The sequence below is a fragment of the Dothidotthia symphoricarpi genome (assembly GCF_010015815.1).
Source record: "Dothidotthia symphoricarpi CBS 119687 unplaced genomic scaffold P153scaffold_12, whole genome shotgun sequence".
NCBI classification, from domain to species: Eukaryota; Fungi; Ascomycota; class Dothideomycetes; order Pleosporales; family Dothidotthiaceae; genus Dothidotthia; species Dothidotthia symphoricarpi.
The window spans coordinates 646,117-668,833 of NW_022985019.1; the positions used below are offsets into that span (position 1 = coordinate 646,117).

At 53.2% G+C, this 22,717-nt stretch overlaps 9 protein-coding genes across 9 annotated transcripts; 4 read left to right on the forward strand and 5 right to left on the reverse strand.

Annotated features, from left to right (window-relative positions):
• The first annotated feature begins 62 nt into the window (after window positions 1–62).
• Window positions 63–692, forward strand: P153DRAFT_38541 (uncharacterized protein). The gene has a single exon (XM_033670426.1). It carries the CDS (start codon window positions 172–174, stop codon window positions 541–543), a length of 372 nt encoding a protein of 123 aa, XP_033522864.1. The 5' UTR covers window positions 63–171; the 3' UTR covers window positions 544–692.
• Window positions 693–1,347: 655 nt separating this feature from the next.
• P153DRAFT_376612 (uncharacterized protein) lies at window positions 1,348–3,235 on the reverse strand (the record flags this gene model as incomplete). Its single annotated transcript, XM_033669675.1, has 4 exons — window positions 1,348–2,191; window positions 2,238–2,740; window positions 2,795–3,126; window positions 3,178–3,235. The coding sequence occupies 4 exons, from the start codon at window positions 3,233–3,235 to the stop codon at window positions 1,348–1,350; spliced, it is 1,737 nt and encodes a 578-aa protein (XP_033522865.1).
• Window positions 3,236–3,392: 157 nt separating this feature from the next.
• On the forward strand, window positions 3,393–9,631 carry P153DRAFT_397547 (uncharacterized protein). Its single transcript, XM_033671567.1, has one exon. It carries the CDS (start codon window positions 3,655–3,657, stop codon window positions 9,349–9,351), a length of 5,697 nt encoding a protein of 1,898 aa, XP_033522866.1. The 5' UTR covers window positions 3,393–3,654; the 3' UTR covers window positions 9,352–9,631.
• P153DRAFT_38537 (uncharacterized protein) lies at window positions 9,475–10,205 on the reverse strand. The gene has a single exon (XM_033670421.1). The coding sequence runs from the start codon at window positions 10,105–10,107 to the stop codon at window positions 9,598–9,600; it is 510 nt and encodes a 169-aa protein (XP_033522867.1). The 5' UTR covers window positions 10,108–10,205; the 3' UTR covers window positions 9,475–9,597.
• Window positions 10,206–10,784: 579 nt separating this feature from the next.
• P153DRAFT_38700 (uncharacterized protein) lies at window positions 10,785–11,368 on the reverse strand. Its single transcript, XM_033670600.1, has one exon. It carries the CDS (start codon window positions 11,173–11,175, stop codon window positions 10,882–10,884), a length of 294 nt encoding a protein of 97 aa, XP_033522868.1. The 5' UTR covers window positions 11,176–11,368; the 3' UTR covers window positions 10,785–10,881.
• Window positions 11,369–11,531: 163 nt separating this feature from the next.
• P153DRAFT_342226 (uncharacterized protein) lies at window positions 11,532–18,977 on the reverse strand (the record flags this gene model as incomplete). The annotated part of the gene is made up of 7 exons (XM_033665958.1): window positions 18,400–18,977; window positions 18,062–18,331; window positions 17,573–18,001; window positions 13,756–17,524; window positions 13,570–13,701; window positions 12,402–12,597; window positions 11,532–12,351 (listed from the first exon to the last, which is right to left on the reverse strand). Exons 1-7 carry the CDS (start codon window positions 18,667–18,669, stop codon window positions 11,532–11,534), a joined length of 5,886 nt encoding a protein of 1,961 aa, XP_033522869.1. The 5' UTR covers window positions 18,670–18,977.
• Window positions 18,695–19,425, forward strand: P153DRAFT_38731 (uncharacterized protein). The gene has a single exon (XM_033670631.1). The coding sequence runs from the start codon at window positions 19,027–19,029 to the stop codon at window positions 19,390–19,392; it is 366 nt and encodes a 121-aa protein (XP_033522870.1). The 5' UTR covers window positions 18,695–19,026; the 3' UTR covers window positions 19,393–19,425.
• A 104-nt stretch (window positions 19,426–19,529) lies between these two features.
• On the forward strand, window positions 19,530–20,718 carry P153DRAFT_293543 (brix domain-containing protein 2; the record flags this gene model as incomplete). The annotated part of the gene is made up of 4 exons (XM_033663900.1): window positions 19,530–19,619; window positions 19,668–19,726; window positions 19,776–19,843; window positions 20,009–20,718. The coding sequence occupies 4 exons, from the start codon at window positions 19,530–19,532 to the stop codon at window positions 20,716–20,718; spliced, it is 927 nt and encodes a 308-aa protein (XP_033522871.1).
• A 474-nt stretch (window positions 20,719–21,192) lies between these two features.
• On the reverse strand, window positions 21,193–22,672 carry P153DRAFT_318347 (uncharacterized protein; the record flags this gene model as incomplete). Its single annotated transcript, XM_033665054.1, has 1 exon — window positions 21,193–22,672. Exon 1 carries the CDS (start codon window positions 22,249–22,251, stop codon window positions 21,193–21,195), a length of 1,059 nt encoding a protein of 352 aa, XP_033522872.1. The 5' UTR covers window positions 22,252–22,672.
• Between the last annotated feature and the right edge of the window lie 45 nt (window positions 22,673–22,717).

Sequence of the window (22,717 nt, forward strand, 5' to 3'; positions counted from 1 at the left end):
GAGTCGGGTCGGGGTCGGTGAGTGACAGGTGTCGGAGCGTCGAGAAAGAGAAGAGGGACAAAACGTGGGGACTGCGCTCTGCGCTATGAAGGAATTATCGTGCTATCTTCTCTGCAACGAGTGACGGGTTCGAGGGAGGCGAGTGGGCGCAGACGTGTTTCACGGGTGTCGATGGAGGAGCTTGCGTGCACTCAAAAGCAGGCGAGGATAGGGGCGACTTGGCGCAGCACGCACAGGGATCAGCTTGCTATCGCGTGTAATTCGACGGGCCCCGCAATCCTAATGGTTTGGCTGCACCGGCGTTGTCTTCACGGCTCTGCTGCTGTCGACGTGGTTGCGTGGGCGGTGGCGGTTGTGGTGGTCGACGGCGTGTTTGTTATTGTCGTCGCTTTGTTTGGTGGCGTGCACGTCTTCACGCTCCAACACAGTCAGACGCATCAACGCATCAACGTATCAACGCCCGCCAGCACCGCCTTATCGTCGGGCGCACCGCTATCGCACACGCAGCCAGTTCACCGCTGCACTCCTTTTGCCGCCAGATAGATCGCCTCTGTGTTCTCGAGTGCAACACGGAATCACCCCAGTGTTTCAGCGTTTCAGCGACCTCTGGGATGCGCACCAACCAAAGCACGTCAAAGGGGCAAATCATCAGAGTGTACCTTGCACGCTATCTCCTGGGGCGGTATTTTACTTACGGATATCAAACAGGGATAGCTAAGTTTCTCCTTCACGCCGTTAGACCGCTACGTGGCAGTGATGTAATTCACTAAAAAATACCACTCAAGTAGGCAAATCATCAACCACAGTCGCGAGCAAACTTGTTTTTATCTCTCATCGTGACCTACCATCTACCTCCCGTTGCTCCATGTAGATCAGCTTGTGCTACCGTGATGCGCCACATATATTCGACAGCTACCCCGCCAATGCCTTGACACCCTGTCAGGACAGCCTCTTTGTGTAAGACATCACCACAACACTCCCGAACCGGGAACCTGCAGCTTGCCGGAACGGGGGGCGAGGCTAGTTGTATTTTTAGCACCCGTTGGTGGCTTGATTGCGACACCTCCATACCGTTGCCTAGAGTTGATTTCCACCATCCTGTTGTTCCTTCTTGAACATCCCATATCAAACAAACGTCAACATACCGTCTGTCTGATTAAGATTCGGGACCGGTACGCTAGCAGGATCTACCCCAGACTCAGATCTTAACCACGTGGGCCAAATACGAGGTGATTTGCGGATAAGCGCCTCTCAATGAAGATCCCATCTGGCGGCATATATTTACGTTCTTGCTTTCAGTCTGACCAATTCATGGCGTGTTGCTCGTAAAACGAGCAATGAAACTGGTCAGGTCATTGACTTGCCTAGGAACTGGTAGAGTTCTTCCTGAAGCGGCAGTACTATGCCCTCTACTGCTGCCTGGAGGAATTCTGCGTCTTGCAGACTGGCACCAGGGTCACTGAAGCACCTCAGACAATGTCTGACAGCACTCAAAAAGGCGGCAGACAGATCCTCTTGAGACTCCTCCGCCCACGTATGCACCATTGAGCATAACATCCATGGATTTTGGGCAAATGACGGGTCGCTCGCCCCATGTTCAGATTCCTGGTACTTCTCGGCGGTTGTTCCAAAGTAGAGCTCAAGAAGAGCCATCGCGAGGGCAAGAAGCACAGTGTTCTTGTTGTGAAAGCCGCGGGGTCGCTGTCCATTTAGTAGGGGGTTTGAGAGCTCGATTGTGGGAACAACGTATGGTCGATCGATGTCGATCGGTCGTGACGAAGTCAACGTTTGGTGAAATAGAATGTCTTTCGCTGTCCATTGATCTACAAGCCACGGCGTCGAGTTCAGGTAGAGCACGCTGGATGCCAATGTCAGGGCTAAGCTGTATCGTTCCTTCTTGCTAAGTTTCGCACGCCTGCCATTCACAATTGGAGGACTACTTAGAAGAGTTTCAAGCGATACTAGCTCTGAGGGAGGGACGTATGACTCAACCGTCTCAACTGCATAGGCGCCTCGTAGCTTGCTCTTACTGTCAAGGGAAAAACCTATACATGAAGCTTGCTTGTAAAATTTTCCGATCGAAGCACATAGATCTTCAACCTCCTGTAGGGACTGTGCTGCAGAAAAGTGTGCATTTATGTCGGCTACAGAGTATGGTGGAAGCGAACTAAAACTGACGCTTTTGGATGTTCTATCTGTATCAGCAATGCGCATCAATCTGTATCCTTCATGCTTACCTTGGCCTTGGTGATGGCGGCGGAGCAAGAGCCGTTACATATTCTTCCACTTGTATCTCAGCAGCTTGCCGTATCCAAGATGTGCCATTGTCGTCTGCAGGCGCCGTCGAGAACGACACAGAGAAACAAGTCTTCAGATGATCGACCCCTTTTCTGGATCCTGTGGCGTAAAGAATTCCTCGAGGCTCCAATTTCAGGCTGGTCTTGTGCGACAACTTGCATGCGCACGACCAGCACAACGACTCGTGCAGGTTCTTGGCGTATCCTTGTATCTGCTGTAGTCGAGTTGCGAAAGAAGGTTTGACCGATTTTCGGTAGGTCTCGATTTTCTCGCTTTTGTCGGTGAAGCGTTCGAGTTCCTTGTTGCAGTCATCGAGCTCTTCTAAAAGTGCCTTAATGCTCTTCTTCGTCATTCCGAATCTTATACGTTTTCTGATCTCGTATTTGTCGTTTGCCTTCTTCGGATTCGCGACAAGGATTGCTTCGAGGTCATTGCGCGTGAGCTAGAAAGGTGTGTGAGCGTAATGTAAGAAAAGGTGCTGTAACAGCGTACCTACCTCGCGTGCGCGATCGAGGTCCAACTTGCTCGCGATCTTCTTCGTTATCCGTTCAATATCGCCAATCGTACTTTGGTATGCCTGGAACGACTCTTGCAGCTTGTCCTGAAGCTTGATATCCATCTCTTTATCCTTCCACAATTTCGAGGAGCCGGGATCGGCCATCATTTCGGCGAGTTCAGCGTCGGAGGTAATGGGTTCGAGGAGGATGCGAACTGTTTGAGCATAGTGAACGTGTTGGTTTCTGAGCTTTCGAATGAACTGTGGGAGTTCTCGCTCCCATCTAACAAAGCTCTTGATAGGGTCAAGTCCCTCATTGTATGATTCGATGCCTATGCACCCTTAGCATTGACCTCCTCTCCAATCGTTCAACCTCTACACACCTTGTATTAGGAGAGGAAGACAAGCCAAAACAAGCCCTCCAACTTCGATACCTGACATGTCTGAACTCTATTGGCGCATGCATAGAAGGCTTGTGACGTGGACGAAGCTGCGACATGGTGAGTGTTGCGCGAGGTAGAGGAAGGAACGTGCGGGGCTCGAGTCTTTGGCTCAAGCTTCATACCTCGTACGACGACGCTGGGCTTCACACTACCACGCTCTCGATATCTAGGATCTGGAACTGCAGCAATCGAGGTTTGATTAATTGAGGAATCAGGCCCTTGGAGAGAGCAACACCAACCGTCAGCTTTCGTAGGCAACCTGTTTGTGACTGCCCGCCTGTCCAAGCCCCACTAGCTTCGCTGCCTCAGACCTCAAATGCTGAATGTGCGGCCTCCAATATTGCGACTTTAGGCTCCCAGATAGTATATCTCAGCCCGATCATAGTACGAGCTTCCTCAACATGTGGAAACGACAACATGTCCTCAATACGACTCGCGACGGCCTCGAATGTTCGTGCTTTCCAGAGATTGTCCAATAAGCTCAGCACAAGCAACGGGAAATGGACAGATTCGATCGACCACGAAGCCCTCAACGATGAATTCGGACGGCTTAGAGTCTGGTCTGGAAACCTTGGAGCGTTGCAAAAGGGTCATAGTTCGCTGGATTATCGACTCCGTGATTCGCCTTTGTTATCCGACAATGCTCTCAAATTCCTGAAAGAACTCGAAGAGAACCTCGATGAAGCATATGCAGTTGTATCCGGGGCTCGTCTACCGTACGAAGAGCAGCCCAGGTCCGACAAGGATGAAGAAGAAGAAGACGACAATGACGATGGCTTTTTCAGCGAGGACGAAGAAGAAGATGATGGCCCAAGTGAAGAAAAAACAGAGTTGAGCATGCGCTTCGGGGAAGTTGTTGACATCATAGACAACCTCTACAAGCTGAGTGTCCGTATCAGGATGCCTACGATACGGTCAAGATCACTCAAAGCAGCTTCATATCAGCCGACAGATCCAGAAACGGGCGTCAATCTGCTGGACATGTACGCAGAGTACGATCTACAGCACACGAAAGAACTGATTTGGCATCTACGCCAGCCTCACACAGGCGATTCCCAGCCTGAATCCGACTATTTCGTGACGCGTCTGAGCAAGGGCATCACCCTTCGTAGGCGCCAATTTAAATACTGGAAAAGACACCGAGACAAGTTGAGCATTTCTGCCGTCTTTGGAGAGGGATCTCAGATTATACAACCGGTAGTTGAACGACCCGATGCTCCTCAGCGCATAGATACTTTGGAAGTTAACCCAGAGAACCCCATCATTGTCACCAAAGAAGCTCCAAGTCACAAAACCGGTAAAACGTTGCTGTCAGGTACCGAGGCTACACAACACCATCAATCGTTGGATGAGATGGTCGACACCAAATCGGTGACAAGTTACGCTGTCACGGTCAAGGACATACAGGGGAGAGGTGTCGATCTACCGCCCCCTCCCAAAGGCGCCGGGGGCGAGAAGGATTTCGAGTGTCCGTACTGCTTCATCATCTGTCCAGCACGCTACGGCCGCGGGCGCGCTTGGCGGACACATCTGTTGCAAGATCTGCAGCCATATGTCTGCACTTATCCAGACTGCGAGGGCAGTGGGCTCTTTCGTAGCCGTAGAGAATGGGTAGCACATGAAGCTGGTCACCGCAAAGCCTGGAGATGTTCGGAACATCCTACAGCTATCTACAAATCACCCGCTGGACTGGAGAATCACCTTCGACGAAAACACCTCGACAGTTTTCCTGAAAGCCAATTGAACACTATCGTCAAAGTCGGCGAAACTTCCACCGTGGACGTACGCGAAAAGTGTCCTGTTTGCTTCGCACCTGCCGATACTGAAGGAATGGGTGATTTCCAGAACCATATAGCTAACCATCTGGAACGAATTGCCACCTTCGCTCTACCCAATGGGAATGAAGATGCCGCAGACGGTGCAAGCAGCGCTGCAAGTCGTGGCAGGTCGGGCAGATCGGATAGCACTGGCTCTCAGAATGCGAGCGAGATGTCTTTACCTAGCGACGCTTCGGACGAGACAGACAAAAGTGAGAAGAGACATTTGCGACGTTTGACAGATATTCAATCAGGCATGAACACCCTGCAGGAGGTTTCTCATCCGCTCCTGGAAGCTATGGCGTCGTCTAGTTTGTTGTCTGTCGAGAGCTTGCGTCGTCTGCCAGATGAGAGTCAAAATCGGCTTGATACGCTACTCTTAGATCACACTGATGAACACGGCAACTTCGACGAGCAACAAGTTGACGACACGCCCGCAGAAATTCAAGAACATTTGGACCAAAGGGAAGACTTTAGAACCTACCTTATGTCGTTACCAAACGCCCAATCTGTACGATTCTTCCGGCGCTACGGCTGGTGGAAGGGTCACGCTATCTTCACAAATGAGAATGCTGCTGCACAGGCTCTAGATATGTTTAACAGAAAACGATACCCGCAAATCAAGATCCATCAGGTCTCTGAAAAGTCAAACAAATTGAAGTTTGGGATTCCAGGCGTGGACAGGCGGCCCCTCGTTCGTCAATCGACAGCAGAGATACAGGACGAAGAGGAAGATATGAGTGTTGCCTCGGGATCAATAACCTACGACGTGGAGACAGAACAGTCGACCAAGCGCCCGATAATATCAGTGGCCGATGTTCCGACACTTCGCTCGTTGTACAGATCTCGAAAACTTCTACAGCGGGACCAGAGTTATGCTCCAAATGACACGTACAACAGGCTCATCTCCTTTTGTTACTACGATCTGACAAGACTCAAAGTCGACGCCATTGTTAACAGCGCCAATCGAGCCATGACAGTCACGGAGACTGCTACTACACTCAACCACATCATTCACAAAGCAGCTGGTCCGGAGATGACAAAGGAAGCGAAGGAAAAGGGCAAGGGCAAGATCAAGCCAGGCCAGAGCATTCTTACCGGTGGTTACAATCTTCCCAGCACTCATGTCATACACACTGCAAGGCCTAGATATACCGGATCCACGGGTATGGGTCAATTCAATATACTCACTGAGTGCTATCGCAGCGTCATGACTATCGCTTCAGAACACGGTATCAAGACCATCGCCTTCCCGTGTGTGGGTACCGGCGGTTGTGGCTTTCCTCCCAGAGTAGCAGCTCGTGTGGCTCTGCAGGAAGTTCGAGAGCTTCTTGACTCACATCGAAATCATCCTTTCGAACGTATCATTTTCTGTGTGAACAGTGCAGTCGATGAAAAGGCCTACATGGACTTTTTTCCTGTATTCTTCCCACCAACACATGCGGATCTCGACATCGCAAGGTCATCGAACAAGTCTTTAGACCATGCTACACTCGCTACACAGATGCTAGAGACGCGTGTCGAGATCCAGAAGGTTTCTGAAGACCTCTTGAACGAGTTCAGCTCGACCGTGCCTGACTTTGACAAGAATGTGCTTAGCAAGTTCGGCGCTATAAATTCGGCACTCGCTTCAATCAGAGAGTTTTTGTTAGGCTCCCAGGACCTCAAGAGAAGCCTCGGCGATCTCAACCTCTTTTGTTCGGTTATGTCGACGTTATGTGGCAGTATTGCAGAGATAACTGAGAGGAGTGGAAGCGCCGATAATATCCGAGACGACGAGCTGATCTGGAACGACTACAACTCCCAAATGGTCGGACTGCATGAAACAGATCTTCTTCATTTTCTGATCGACTGCCGGAACTTTGTGCAGTGCCTAGACGATATTCTGACACGCAATGGTACTGAGTTGGACGAAATGACTACCATACGTCAAAAGCTCAAGAGTTATGCGGCGAAACAGAAACTTGAATTTGGCGAAGGTGTCCGTGATCATCTGAACGGAGTCCTCTACGCCCGGGAGTACCAGAGAGGTATGCAACCTCAGAATCGCGATATCGTGAGATTAGATCAGATTCCGTCCGTATCGCGACTTTACCAGCTGGGCGATCTGGAAGAGAAGGCGACACTGGCTCGTCCTTCCGTAATTTTCAATCAAACAGTCTATCTGGCAAGGGAAGATATCACAAAGCTCCAAGTTGACGTCATGGTCAATTCGACTGATATGAGGTTCTCAGGAATGGGTACTCTGGATCGAAGTGTGTTCCAGAAAGGCGGCCCCGAGCTCCAGGAAGACTGTGGAAATTTTGGTGTCTGCAAAGAGGGCGATGTGAAGCTGACAGCAGGGTACCTATTACCGGCCAAGCACATTCTTCATGCCGTGCCATCAGAGCGGTACCGAACAAATACGAAGGACATTCTGCGAAAAATCTACCGCGAAGTGCTGCACATGTCCGTCTCTTTACGAGCAACCTCAATCGCCATACCAAGCATAGGCACCGGCACGCTCAACTACCCACTACGCGACACCGCATCGCTCGCCATGCAAGAAGTAAAGCTGTTTTTGGAGTCAGTCATGCCGAATAGCTTGATCGAGAAGATTGTTTTTGTGGTGTACTCGTCTAACGATGAGTTCATCTACAAGAGTCTCTTACCAGTATACTTTCCACCTATCAACCAAAGCCTACAAGCACAGCCTTTCTTGCGGCCCGTCCAGCCCGGCCAATCATCGATCTCTCCCGAACCACGTACAACACCGCGACGTACCCTCTTCGGTTCTGTTGGTGAGGCGTTCCGCAACGTCCGTTTCGGCAGTAGCAACGTGCCTTCCGGCCAGCAGCCTGCTGAACAGGAAGAACGTCCCATCAACACTTACGAGGAACACGCGTTGATAGGGTTTGAAGCACATGCCCAAGACTGTATTGTCTGCAAAGATGTTGGCCGATTGTATGACGAAGGAAAGGATTTGTGCGAAGACGGTTATCCACTTGCACAAACGTTACACTGGTACATGGACATGTCAGTGGATCAGAACGTCTACACAAAATCCGGAAGAGTCAAGTTGGAAATTCCGGCTGATCTGTTTCCACTGTCGTTAACCCTTCTTACCGTCATCGAAGCGAGTTCCCGGGAAGAATCTCGTAGCAAGCCGTTCGTCAGTCTGTATTCTTCTTATTCGACGGTAGTCGGAGACGACGCCCGAGAGGAGGATCGGGATCTATTTGGCGGTCACCATGAGGGTGGAGTTCTCAAGAAGCCAGGCGAAAGACGATTGAGTGACTTGCAGTCCAAACTACAGGCTCTAGGTGAGGCAGCTTCAAGACTGCAATCCAGGTCCCATGAACAAGATCTTATGGCATCACCGCCAGTGGGAGACTCATCAATACACGAGTTATCAGCGGCGCCTGCCAAAACTAAGCAAAGGCCAACCAATGAGCCTCTCAGTCCCCTGGCGAAACAAATCCTATCGCACCTGACCACAGACCTGGAATCCAGACCTGGCTCATACATCGGCCAGCACACGAAGGATATCGCTTCCGCACTTCACAAGTCCGTGGCGGACATATCAGCGGCCATCGAAGAGCTAGCAGCGCAAGGACACGTCCACAATACCATTGACGGAAACACATGGGTCGTCTCACACCATCCCAAAGATCTACCCACACTTGCGGAACGGCGTAAAAAATCAAACACGTCAGAAACGAAATCTCCTTGGGTTCGTGAGGCGCCAGAGTTCCACGACACACCACCTAGCCCGACAACACGTCATCGTTCTAGCTCAAAGCAACCTGTCGACACTGTTTCATCCGAGCTCGAGCTCGACATCATCAATATCAACGACTACTTCACCTACCCGTCGCCTTTTGGCGCACGCTGGACGCGTATCGATAAGCGCCTTGTTGATGCACAGGTATTGACTGAAGCGGATGAGGAGTTTGACGACACGGAGGATAGTCTCGTCGTGCACAGAGTGCTAAGGCGTGGGGAGATTCGATCATGGGCGGAGCAGACAAGGGATCTCAGAAAGGGGAAAGAGGAATCGAAAGAGGGCGGGGAGAACTTTGAAGGAGTGTCGAGAAGGCAGAGACCAGGACGAAGAGAAAGTGGGGACGATCTGGAGCTGGAGCGAGTGGGTAGAGTGTTCACGGCGGGAAGGAAAAGCACGCGAGACGAAGAAGATAGGTTATCGATGAGGAGGGGCGGTGAAAAGGATAGAGAGCAGGAGATGCTGGATCGGTTGCTGGCGGGGGATGTGAGGGAGAACGAGCTCAGACGGTTCGAGGATGCGGATGGTCGTTAGGATTGGGGGTTGGAGTAGTGTATAGCTATGAAGACGTGTAATCTTCGAGATACATGTCATGGTGCTCTCCTTCATCAGTTCAAAAACACAATACTACAATGTCGTCACATCATACGGCTACCAAACCATACGTGAGGAAAAGTGTTGACGATAATGACCATGTCAAGGCGAAATTAATAAGTATACAACCGTCTGGGTAACCCAAGTAATCTACTCCCCAGAAAGTCTTCTTGTAGTGCTTCGCAATCATAATCGAACCCAAAACGCCGTGTTATCCCGCATTCTCATACCCTCACAATTAACATCCTCCTCCACCACCTCCACCACCTCCACCACCTCCCCCTCCATCTCCTCCTCCGCCTCCAAATCCACCTCCCCCTCCATCCCCCCCACCAAAGAACCCTCCTCCTGTAGCCGCCACTCCATACCCGCCCGCATACCCAGCGCCATGGTGTCCGTTATGGCGAGATTGCCGCATTGCGCGGCGGCTCGTTGTTGGTTTAGATGCGAAGCAGCCCATTTTGAGGTGTAGTTGTATCGTGTGTTTGTGTAGTATCGTGCGTTGTATCGTGTAGATATCGTAGAAAGATATTCGGGTTGATTACTCGACCGATGGCTTGAGTGGATTGAGTATATGCGTATGTAGGTAGATACGTAAGTCCGAAGGTGATATGTTGGATTGATTCGAGTCCGAAAATCTCTATGATGGTGGTATGGTAATGATGATGATGGTAATAATGATAATATTCTCCCCATACCCCCCCATGGGAAGCAACCCTTTATACCCAACTATCCCATCTCTCCTTACACACGTCTTACATAACCACCTCACCTCACCTCACCTCGCCCCCGAATTCTGCCTCGACGACCACCTACGCTTAGGATTCATATCAGGCCCCCTCTGCCTGAACTCCACATTACACAGCAAAGCGCAGTATAGCTACCACACGCATCATAGCTCGCAATACGGGCGAACCATACAAAGCGATTGCTTGGGGCGATCAAGTGGTAGGCAGTGGGATGATCGGGTGGAAAGAGCGCAGTGGTTTGGCTGACTGACTCGGCTCCGCCACAACAAGGCGCCCTACCGACCGACCGATCACCGTCCGTGCGTGTTCTACGTTACGCTAGATGTGCACAGCCCCAATGGCCAGTCACGTGTGCGGTGCTGTGCTGCAATATTAAGTCATCGTTATGCCTGCCTCACCGTCTGTGACGCCTGGAGAGGAATACGCCTACGCTGTGTTTTCCGAGCGTGAGTCATCTGGGTTGAGATATACGGATAGACAGACAGACAGACGGCGAGTGAGCATAGTAAGTAAGGTAGGTGAGTAAGCGAATGATGTGGGAGAGCGCCACGTACATCATCAAATCACATCAAATCGCATCGCGTCAGTCAGTGGGTGCGCCACAGCGACAGCAAAACATCCAGATACTTTCCTTTCGAGAGTAAATCCAAGTGCGCACGCAAAGCCCGCCAAAAGCCAAGTTCACGAATACCAAATGCATTTCTTTCAACAAAAATACGATTCAAAAACAGGGAGAAGAATTACCCGCTACAGTCCTAGACCTAGACCTAGACGCCATATATATATACCTACGTATGCAAAAAGCGCATAAAAAACATTGACTAGAGGAAACGAACCAATCGCCAGACAAATACCAGGTAGATAGACATAGACATAGCCATAGATATCTCTGAACAAGAACAAGGACAAGAAGTAAGACAAGAAGAAAAAACTCCTTGGGGCCCAAAGAACCCAAACCAAACAAACAAGAACAACGATACCCATTCGCTTTCCCAACCCTATCCCAAAAAAACATCTCCAATCATCTAATCCCAACCCAAGAATATCGTCGTAGGTAGTAACACAAAAACAAAAGCAAAAGCGAAATAAAGAAGCGCCACGTGAAAAAAATATGTCAAAGAACTTGCAAATTCGCTCAAGAAAGCCCCTCAAGTCGAATATTCAAACATTTGCGTAGCCGTAAAAAAAGGGCTGTAGTGTAATAGTAGAGTAAATGATGCGTGAGATAACGAGAAAGCCCGGTCCCCCCCAACACTCCCAACACCCCCACGCCCCATATGCTCATTGTCCAACAAGATTTTTTTTGTATGTTCGCTTGGTACCCACCCGCTTCCAACTCATCGCATCGCGTCGCGTCTCGTCTTGTCTCGTTTATTTGCCCTTCTTCGCTTTGAGCGCCAGATGCGAGTAGACCCAGCCGCCGCCGAGCGCAAGAAGGACGCCGAACCATTCGCGGCCGCTCAGAATCTTGCCCTCGCTGTACCAGCCAATGGACAGGATGAGGATGGTCTTGAGATGGCTGACGATGTTGAAGGTCAGGGCGGATGTACGGCCGATGATGAGGAATTGCGAGAGGTTGTACATGGAGGCCATGATTCCCGATGCGCAGACGGACCAGAGGATGTTTGTTGGTACGGTGGCGAGATTTGGGATCGTGTCGAAGAATGGGACGAATGGAATGAGCAGGCACACGGAAATAGGCGCCTGGTTGAGCAGCAGCTGGGGAGGCGAGACCTGGAAGTCTTCGATCTTCTTGCCGATCCAGATCTGGTAGAGGGCAGTCGAGCAGAAGGCGAGGGTAGCGATGATGATTCCAAAAAATTGCGTCTTGGCGGACTCGTTGATGGTGAAGGAGACCCCAATGCAGGTGGCAAGAATAGCAGCAAGCATGTATCGTGTAACCATTTTCCGGAACAATACAAAGTTGATGAGAACGACGGTGGGTGTTGTCATGACCTTGGAGAGCTGATAGAAGCCTATCGTGTTGAATGTCAGACTGAGGTTGCCGAGCACGACGTAGCCGGCGAAGAAGGCGCAGACGGGCATCATGTGCCAGACGTTCAAGCGGGCGGCCTTGAATGCGCGAAAGGGACCGAGAGTCGATATGAAGAGAACGAGGCCGGTGGCTGTGAAATGCCATATGACGACCATGAGCTGGCAGCCCTTGAGCTGCTCATCGGTAAAGACCCTACTCCACAGTCAGAAACATGTCGGCGCATGTCGCATAGCATGCCCGCGTACCGTTTGCTCAGAAAAATCAGGCCGAGTGTGGACATTGTGTTGAGGGCGATCCAGAAACATGTAATCAGCTTCTCTTTGAGGGGCAGTGGCGCGGCGGGCTCCGTCGGCTTCTCGTATGTGGGCAGCTCATCGAGCTCGAGCGACTCTCTGGGGTCGACATTATCAACGAGGCCCTCGGTGGAGGGGCGGCTCTCGACTGTGGGTGGAGTTAGTCACGGGCTGCACACGTTGGCGTCTCGCGTGGTGTCAGGGTCGAAGGGTCCAACGTACCCATGGGAGCGGTGTCTTGAGGTAGCGAGCGACGGGTGGGCGAAGCGTCGTCGGGGCTATGCGAGCATCACAGTGCAAAGGGCAGGCGGGCGGATGGGTACAGCAGCGAGGGCGCGATTCCGGCGGGATGCGATCGATTAGGCCGTCGATGGGGGTATCGCAGAGAAGAAAAGAAGGAATGACAGGCGCCAAAAGGGTGCCACTGATGGCACTCAACCAGCCGGCCCTCCTCGTTGCGCTAGGAAGAGCAAGGGCACTCGGCCCCCAGCCCTGTCCCGCTCCAATCATCTCGCCTGCAGTCCCACAGCATGACACTCGCCGTCTGATTCGCCCTGCGCCACCGCTGTGCAATACCCTGGCCACAAGCGGCATGCCTTCCGAGATGAGTGGCTGAAACAACTTTCACCACCTCCCAACGTTAACGTCGACGGCCCAGCGACCAGGGCCATCCCCGCGGCACAAACATCAAATCTCCTCGCAACAAGCCACAGCAAAACTATGCGACGTCATGGCCATGTATTCTCTGCATTTTAAGCTGCCATCGCGTCTATGCAGCGTTCAACTACAACGCGTCTCAACTCCCCGGACCACGGAGACCATCTCCCCTCGGCATACAATTACGAAAAACAAAAGCGCCGACCCATGTGTCCTCGAGCTAAAACAGGGTCAAGACAAGAAGAAAAAACAAAATAAACAAAATATTCTAGTGTACACGTGAAAGCACATCTGACCCTGACGCGTAGTCGTCCAGACAGAGTTTGATTAAACAAAGATTTCCGCGCGTGCCATGCTGTTCCCGAAATGACATAAGGAAAAACCACAAACAAACTCTTTGGTCTTACAAACATCAATAGCCCGGCACCGAGAAACTAGACTTCACCATCAGCAACAGCTAGACGCTGCTTGGCCGTCTTTGCTTTCTTGCTAAGCCCGCCCTTTCGCTTCTTGCTGCCTGGAGGTGCTGCTTCTGCATTGGCTACGGGCGTTGCCGCGCCGCTTGCCTTTGCGCTCTCGTCAAAGTGCCCTTCACCTGTGTCAAAGTCAGCAACTGCATTATCACAAAACATCTCAGCCATGAACTCACCTTCATGATACATGTCGTCCAGATTGGCCTCGACCCGCTTCTTCTTGTTGCGCTTCTTGCCGGGAGGAGCGTTCTTCTCTTGCTCGGCCAGTTCCGCCTCCTTCTTCTCAATCTCGGCAGCTTGGTCATCGTCCACGAGCCACATAGCCATGTCTTTGGTTCGGTTCTCCCTCGAGCGCGTGTTGAAGTCGACCTGTGCACCAGCTCCACCAGAGATGACCACGCGCTGCACTTCCTCCTTCTGAAGAGCACGTTTGCGGATCCGCTCTTCGATGGTGCCCTTGGTGATCAGACGGTACACAGTGACTTGCCTAGTTTGACCCAGACGATGAGCGCGATCCATGGCTTGAGAGTCGATCGTCGGATTCCAGTCAGAGTCGTAGAAGATGACTGTGTCGGCCGACGTCAAATTGATACCAAGACCACCAGCACGGGTGGATAGCAGGAAGACGAAGATGGATCGGTCGCTCTGGAAGTCGGAAACGGTATCTCGACGATCTTCGAGCTTGGTGGATCCGTCCAGGCGGCAATACTTGTAGTTTCGATAGGTTAGATATTCTTCCACAAGGTCAATCATCTTGGTCATCTGGAAGTAAAGCAGTACACGATGATCGTTTGCTTTGAGTTCCTTGAGCAAGGCATCCAGACGTGCGAGCTTGCCAGAGTCCGTGACGAATCGCGACATGGAAGGAGCCTCGATGTGAGTGTATCGTGACCTTTCGTTAGTCGGTGGAGGCAGCTTGTCGCGAATTGTCAAAGCCATGTTGGCGGCCTTGGACTCCAAAACGGTTCGTTCGGTCCTTTCGGACGCACCGTACAAGGCAGTTCGGATAGGCAAGTTGAAGAAATCCCTCTGTTTCTCAGCAATGACGCCCTGGCTCGCGCAGTACAGCTCGATCGGAGGCGCAGACGCACGAGGCTTCGCGCATCGCTCGATGATATTGAACCCTGTGTCTTCGAACGCTGACTGCGAAACGTTGAGGAGATTACGCATGTATCCCTCGGTAGCAACTTCCGTCAAAGGAGTCCGGTTTTGGCGGTCGACAATCTTCAACATCGAGCGCTTGGGCGCCCAACTACCATTCTCATCGCCATAGAAGACGTTAAATCGACCGGTCTTGTTCGGCTCCTCGCCAGAGTCAAGAGCTCGCTGGAGCAGGTCGCTCCTTGCAACCTTAGACGCCTCGCTTGCCGACAAATCCGAGAACCGGAGCCAAGAATACGCGCCAGCATTGCGGGCAGACAGCTCAACATTGTCTGGGCTCCATACGTTCATGAGATTGTACAGATAGTGACCGTTGAAGCCAGCCTTGGGATTCTCCGAACCAGCAATGTCGAGTCGGCCACCGTTACGGCAGACAAGTCGCGGTAGCGAGTATTCAATCAAGTTTCGTGTAGAGTATCCGACTCGCACGTTCTGGCCCTCTCGAAGGAAGGATGCTGTTTCAGCAAAGTAGGCAAAGGAAAAGGGTGACCAGGTATCAGCACGCTCGAACAGATCCGGGTGGTTACAGACCTTCCTGAACTGCATGACTAGGTTCATCAGTGTGGCACTGTCTTGGTCGTCTCCCACGGCCTTCTCGATGAGGTCCATGATGCTGATCTTGTTGCGGAGATTGGTGTAGTAGGCGCGCTGTCGGTACGTCAGGTCGCAGAAAACATCCAACTCAATCTTGTCTCCCAACTCCTTCTGCACGTGCTTCTTGACACGCCGCAACATGAACGGCTTCAAGATCATATGCAGCCGCCTCAGCTGGTCCTCGTTGAGTTTGGTGTTACTCTGAGCATGGCTCTCAATGTCCTTGGAGAACCAGTCGCTGAACTCGTCGTGCGAGTCGAACAAACTCGGCATGATGAAATGAAGCAAAGCCCACAACTCTTGCATGTTGTTCTGGATAGGGGTACCCGTCAGAAGCAGTCGGTTACGCGAGTGGAAACCTAGCAAGCTCTTCCATCTTGAACTCTGTGACGATTTGATAGCCTGTGCCTCGTCAAGAATCATGTACTGCCAGCGCATCTTCTGGAAGTACTGAGCGTCCTGGACCACCAATTGATAGGATGTGATGACCACGTGACACTTCGAATGCCTGTCGTAGGTAACATGCTGCTTGTCCCAGTACTTCCGCAACACTTTTCGATCCTTTGCCGTACCCCAGTATGGTATAATGTTCAGATCAGGCACGAACCTGGTAATTTCTTGTTGCCAATTGTGAAGCGTGGAAGCCGGAGCAATGACGAGGAACGGTCCCCAGATATTGTATCTCTCAGCAAGGTAAGCCATGACCGATATCGACTGTACTGTCTTTCCGAGACCCATTTCGTCGGCAAGAATACCGTTGATACCCTGCTCGTATAGGTTAACCAGCCAGTTGAGACCTTTGAGTTGGTACTCCTTAAGCGTGCAGTTGAGTAAGGCAGGTTGAGGAATCCAGTCTTCCTTGTTCTGCAAGCCGGAAGGATTTTGAAAGTTCAATTCGCCGTCATCCTCATCGCCCTTGTTGTTGAAGGCACGAGCCCGATCCTGGGCTTCTTGGATAGCGTGTTGAGCGTTGGCCATAGCGGCGGCATTGAGAGCACTCTCATCATCGTTGTCAAAGTCAAGGTCCTCGAAGTTGGTAACCTTGGCGCCCTCGGGAATGGCAGAGACATCGATCGAAGTCTTATGTGTGTCTGCGGGGGCAGCTGCAGCGGTATCGGCATCGTCTGTCGACCTCTCAATCTCATCCGTCCTCGCCTTCTTGCCAATGAAATGGGAGTAAAGCTCAGTCTGGGAGATGAGAAAGTTGAGCTTGCGTTTCTGTCGATTGGCTTCCCGGTCGGCTTCGGCCTTCTTCGCATTCTCCAGCTCTTGACGTTCAGCGTTCTTTCGAGATTCACGCTCATCGCGCTCGTTCCTCTTCCAGAACGCAAGCATCTCGCGCATGCCTCGCTTGGCTCTCGCTTGCATATCCTTCGTGCCCTTGTTGGTGCGCATCTGCCAGCGGCGAGCCTCCTTAGATGCCAACTGCGCGGTCTTGCGGAGATTCGATTGTTTCGTGGACAAGGAGTTTTCCTTGATGCGCATGACCTTTGGCACATCCTTACGGGCGATGTCCTTGACAATCTGACCGTAAATGGTATGATACGCTGACGAATCGTAGGATGTCAGAACGCCGGAGCCTACGCCGTCTGTGAACATGCGGTTCTTGTAAGATTCGAGACGCGCTTCTTCCCGTGGCGCGATCGGAGGAAGGTCGTCTCCACGGTCAATCGCAGCCTGGCCAGCAGCGGCGGCATCCTTTTCTGCCTGTTTCTGCTCCTTGCTCTTCTTGAGGCGTTTGTTACTCTGGCCCTTCCGCTTCCCACCCGGTCCGAGGTCGTCAGATGCCTGGAAGGAACTCATTGTGCCACCTTCGAGGTTTGGTCCAAGAGGCGTAAGTTCGCGAATGTCCTTGTTGGGGGCGTTGCCCTGCAGCAGCTGAGACGTGTTCTTGGCCTTACGTTCGGCCTTTTGCGCAGCCATGAGATGACGCTCCTTGTCTTCCTCGTTGTCGGCCTGGCCGGCTTTGGCGAGAGCTTCAGCACGCTTGGCCTCCTCGTTCTGGATCGTCTTCTCTCGTCGGCGTTTGCGCTGCATGTCCTTCTTGCGCTCCTTCTCCTCGGCGATTTCCTGGCTCTGGACCTGCTGCCATGCCTCGCTCTCGTGCTCGACGTTGTACTGCTGCTTGGCATAGTCGCGGTGGGCGGTGAAGTTCTCGGCGAAGCGTGCTAGGGTTGCTGTCCGGCGTCGCTGGTGGGTGTTAGACGTGATCTGTGTTGGATGTTCTGAGATGCGTACCTTGCGTTTCTCATTCTCGGCAGTCGCGACTTCCAGGGCGCGCTTGCTGCTGCGCTGGACATACTCCTCGCGCTCGTGTGAGGCACCTGCTCCGTCGAGGTCGTTCATCTGGGTGGTCTCGATGCGCGCGAGAGCAGCCTCGATTTCGGCCTCATCTGGCGGGGCTAGCTCGAGCGGTGCCGTGTACTGTGGCGGGTGTGCGCTGCCCACGGGCGGCATGGACTCGTACAGGCTCCGGGTGGGCATGTCGAGCGGTGCTGGGGACGGCCTCGACTCCTGCTTGACATAGAGCGGGTTGGACACGGGCTTGACGGGCGGGAGCGGCTGGGCTTTGGGGGGAGGGTCGGTGTCTGCGCCCGAGGACATGATGCTGGAGAGCGACATTGGGTCGGCGCGTGGGGGCGGCGGTGGCAGTGGCGGCGGCGGTGCCTGTCGTGTTGTCAGTAGGGAAGCGCGGGCGAAGGGGGCAGCGACGTGGGATAAGCTGACCTCATCCTTGATCGACGGCCGCCGCGCATAGTTCAGCGGCAGCGGCTGCACGGCGCCCCGGGTCATGGCCTGGTAGACGGTCGGCGAGACGGGCGAGTGCGACATGCCCTCGATGGCGGCCGTGTGCTGGTGCTGCGACGGCGGGCGCTGCAGTGGCGAGGGGTGCGCGTACGGGTTCGCTCCCCCTGGCGACTGGTAGGGCTTGTCGTAGGCGTCGTAGGGGCTGTGGGCCGGGCGGGCGTCGGGGTAGGCGTGCGGGTCGCGCGTCTGCTGCGGCGGTGTTAGCTGGCTGGGCTGCATCCACACGTGCCTGTCCTCGCAGGACGCGATATACGTGCCTGCTGCGTGTAGGCGTGGTCGTAACGCGCCGTGTCTCGCCCCGTCGGGTCGTAGTAGGTCGACGTGTTGTCGCGGCCGTACAGCGCGGTGCTGATCGGGGGCAGCTCGGGCGGATGGGGGTGGAAGTGGGCGTGCTGCAGGGCGGTGGGCGCCGTGTTGGGGGAGTGCTGTGGCCGGCCGCTAAACGGTGTTTGCGTTGGTGAGGCTCCCTCCCCTTGGTTCCGCATCCTCTCCTCCTCCTCCAGCGATCGCCGCGGATCGCGGAACATCAGGACGGCGGATGGCGCGAGTTGGGACGGGCAGCCAGGCTCAGTCCATGGGCGAGGCCCAGCAGCGGCCAAGGTGCAGCGGCGGCAGTGCGCGTGGGTGCGGCGACGACGTGGATGCGCCTTGCGCGTAGCCCGTCGAGATGCTCGTCTGGGAGAGGGCAGCGGCGAGAGATGGGGGATCAAGGGGACGCTCGCCGGATTGAGATGGCAACGAGGGCTGGAGAGTGGAGCAGCGGATCTCAGATCTCAGTCATCAGCTCCTACTTAGTGCGGCTGCGGCAGTCCTCGTCAAGCTCCAGCCCGTCGCGACAGCAGCTCTCGTCGAGGCTTCACGGTTGGCCTTGACCACTAAATTGCATGCACATCACCCAAGTAGTCCAGGCGACGCTCTCTCCTCATTTGCTTCTACCTGCATCGTGCGTCTTGTCTTTGCTCGTTACTGAGGCTGACTGCCTCGACATGGCCGGCGCATTACTTATTTCCCGTTCTTGCGCCTTCCCACTCTCTTCTCCGGGTTCACCAACTTGGGAGACATCGGTTAATCTAACCGTGGGCAGACGGGGATGCAGCACCGTCCAGCACCGTCGCTGTCCCAAACACGACATGCACATCTACCCTTCCCTTCCCGTGCCCTCGTCTTCGTCTCCTCCACACGCGACGCGAAATGAGCCCCCCGAGCAAGAGCCAGCATGCCATGAGGAGCGTTGGAGCAGTGACAAATGAGCAGTGACGGAAGGCGTGACCCACATCTGCCAAGCGCTGCAGGCGATCGCGCTAAAACCTCGGCATCAAAAAAGTTCGAGAACGTCTCGCAGGAGCGCGTCCGACCCAGCATCCGCAAACAACACCCTATTTTCACAATGGCTTCCGTTTACAAGACCCTGTCGGGTACAGAGAACCATGAGAAGGAGACGGGAGAAAAGAGAAACAAGCAGCGCGTGCTCATTCTGGTACTTTTGTCGCCCAAGGGAACGAAGAGCTCTGCTAACGCTCCGTAGAGTTCGAGAGGTGTCACATTTCGCCATCGCCATCTGCTGCAGGACTTGTACTCGCTCATGTATGTTGAATTTGGTGTTTGCGCAAACTTTTCCTAACTTCCATCTCAGGCCCCATAGCCGGAAAGAGGCGAAGCTCGACACCAAGACCAAGCTCTACCAGCTCAACGAACTGGCAGGTAAGAACCACCTATGCGATCCAAGGCTCTGATTTCCTCCTTCTTTATGTCAATCGTATAATCGCATTTGTTTCTCTTTTCGTTATTCCTCTCACTTTCATCTCACATCATCTCTGCTACGCGCATCCTGTCGCATACCAAATCACGTGCTCACCTCTAACACAGAACTATACAACTGCAACAACGTACTCTTCTTCGAAGCCCGCAAAGGAAAGGATCTCTACTGCTGGATGTCCAAGCCCCCCAACGGGCCCACGGTGAAATTCCACCTGCAAAACCTGCACACGATGGAGGAGCTAAACTTCATCGGCAACTGCCTCAAAGGCTCGCGCCCCATCCTGTCCTTCGACGCCGCCTTCGACAAGCAAGCCCACCTGCGCGTCATCAAAGAGCTCTTCACGCAGATCTTCGGCGTGCCCAAGACAGCGCGAAAAGTAAAGCCCTTCGTCGACCACGTCATGGGCTTCACCGTCGCAGACGGCAAGATCTGGATCCGCGTCTTCCAGATCAGCGAGACGGAAGCGGGCAAGAAGCCCGTCAACGAGGAAGAAGCCGCCGCCGCTGCCGCCGCCCCAAAGAAAAAGAACAAAACCGACTTCGACGTCAGCCTCGTCGAGATCGGCCCCCGCTACGTCCTCACCCCCATTGTTATCCAGGAATCAAGCTTCGGTGGCCCCATCATCTACGAGAACAAGGAGTTCGTCTCCCCCAACACTATCCGTTCCGATTTGCTCAAGGCAAAGGCCGGGCGCTTCAATAGGAGGACGGACGCGGCTACGGATTCGAGGGCTAAGCTTGCGGATCTGGGGCTTACGAGCCATGGAGGGAGGAAGAAGGAGAAGGATCCGTTGAGCGATCAGGTGCTGTTCCAGTAATGCGGAGTGAAGGCAGTGGGGGAAAAGTATAAACGGCGTTCAAGGGTTGTAACCAAGTCAGGGTTTGTGGCGCAAGTCGAATCAATTCGTGCACATGTCGGAGGAGTATCCCATGATCCGCTGCGAGGTGACCTGGAGCACGGGCCGACTGTCGACTAATCAGAACAAGACTCAGCATCGGTAAGTCGGTGTTTTAGTTACGAATCTTGAATTTGAAGTTCGTGAGGCAGGGCTTAACGCCGATATGCCGACACAACAACGCAATTTGATTGACTTAAATCTTGGCCCGTGCTTCCAGGTCACCTCGCAGCGGATCATGGGATAGACCGATCGATATACCCAAAAAATGTAATTGAAGCATACAAAACAATCACAGTTCCATTGTTAATTTTGGTGAAAGACTAGAATTGCATAGTACCACTTCTCACCAAGAACGACCAAACTCAAGCTCCCCCACACATCACCCCACCCCACCTAACAAACAGCAACCCCCAACTCCCCGTCCACAATCCCCTCGCGAAACACACAAACATCCTCCCCCCGCTCATCCAGCACCCATTCCAGCGTCTGCCCCCACGTCTCGCCGTTATTCTCAAACCAGTAATCGCCCAGACTCCTCACATAACTCTCCACCATGCCCTTCAGCGGCGCATTCTCCTTAAGCCACAGAATCTGCTCCGGGTCCAGTTTCAGCGCATCTTCAATGACGTAGTAGTGCGAGATGTCGTCGCCCCAGCCCTCGGCACCCACTTCGTGGTTTGGATGGGTGCTGTATTTGGAGGGGCCGTAGCGGGAGGTGTATGTTGATGTGTTGAAGTGCGAGGAGAGGATGTTTGGAGCGGCGAAGGGATTGTGGATTGATGGCGCGGATGGAGGGTAGTTTAGGTGCATGTTGAAGAGCAGGGAGTGTTCCTGGCCTGGATGTCGTTTCTTGAATTTGCGGGCAATGGTGCCGTTTGAGGGGCAGATGTTGCTCTGTACCACGTCGCGGATCACGGCTTGGACGTCTGCGATCTCGGCGAGCTCCCATGTGTTCCAGTTGTGTAGAAGGGCGGCACGTTTGAGGAGGACGGGTCTCGTGGCTCGGAGTTCGCGTGAGTGGTCTGGGTTGTGGAAGGCGCGCGAGTAGAGCCATAGGCGGTAGATGGCCCTTCTGAGACGATACCGTTCCTCATTCGTTAGGAGACGGCGGCTTTCGTAGTTGTGCTTCCATTTCTTGAACGGGTATATGTCGCACCATTTCTCAGCGACGCGACCGGATCGTACTATTTGCTTCAACAAGGCGGCCGAGAAGGGGACTGGGCGGATGATATGGGCGGGTTGGCTGGCGTTATGCGTTAGGAGTTGCGTGATGTCTTGCAGGGGCCCAAACTGTGTTTCGGCGGCCTTTTCGAGGATGGCGAGTTTCTGGGAGGACGTGTATATGTTACGGAACCGGTGGCAGGTGGTGGAGAGCGCGAGTACATCGGTGACGGAGTTGCAGGAAAAGAAAACCTGGAGGACCAGCTCGGTAGCTAGGTATTCAAATAGCATCTTTGCGGCGGAATTGGAAACAGGTCGTGTTAACGTTTTTGTATTTTCGAAGTGGGGTTTGGAATTCCGGTGAGAAAAGCAAAAGTATCGAAGCTATTCGGGCTGGACGATCGTTCAACTGGCCTTCAAACGCGTTCAGGATGTTGGTAGTAACGCGTCTTTTTCTCGTGATTCTCCTCGTCTTCAACAGGTATCTAAAGTATCAATTTAGATACTGCAATCTTTAAATCGATCGGGGCGAAATTAAGCGGTTGCTGTGAATGTAGCTGTAGCTTCGTCACCGATAGGGAAGGAAGGTCTCAAATCGATTGGACCCCTCCGGTGGGGCTATAAGTTGAAAAGACGACATTAGTGAATTCATTCAGATTCAATGCAAGCCCCAATGGGCTGCGGGTCGTTGTGGACGTCATGTTTGGTGGATGAGGAGGGAGGGAAGGAGTCATCGTCACGACCAGGAGATGATGGT

What these genes read in the sequence shown, in the direction of transcription:
- P153DRAFT_38731 (XM_033670631.1), top strand. Translation starts at nt 19,027, where the DNA reads ATGCACATCACCCAAGTAGTCCAGGCGACGCTCTCTCCTCATTTGCTT.
- P153DRAFT_38541 (XM_033670426.1), top strand. Translation starts at nt 172, where the DNA reads ATGGAGGAGCTTGCGTGCACTCAAAAGCAGGCGAGGATAGGGGCGACT.
- P153DRAFT_38537 (XM_033670421.1), bottom strand. Translation starts at nt 10,107, where the DNA reads ATGGGGAGAATATTATCATTATTACCATCATCATCATTACCATACCAC.
- P153DRAFT_38700 (XM_033670600.1), bottom strand. Translation starts at nt 11,175, where the DNA reads ATGTTTTTTTGGGATAGGGTTGGGAAAGCGAATGGGTATCGTTGTTCT.
- P153DRAFT_397547 (XM_033671567.1), top strand. Translation starts at nt 3,655, where the DNA reads ATGTCCTCAATACGACTCGCGACGGCCTCGAATGTTCGTGCTTTCCAG.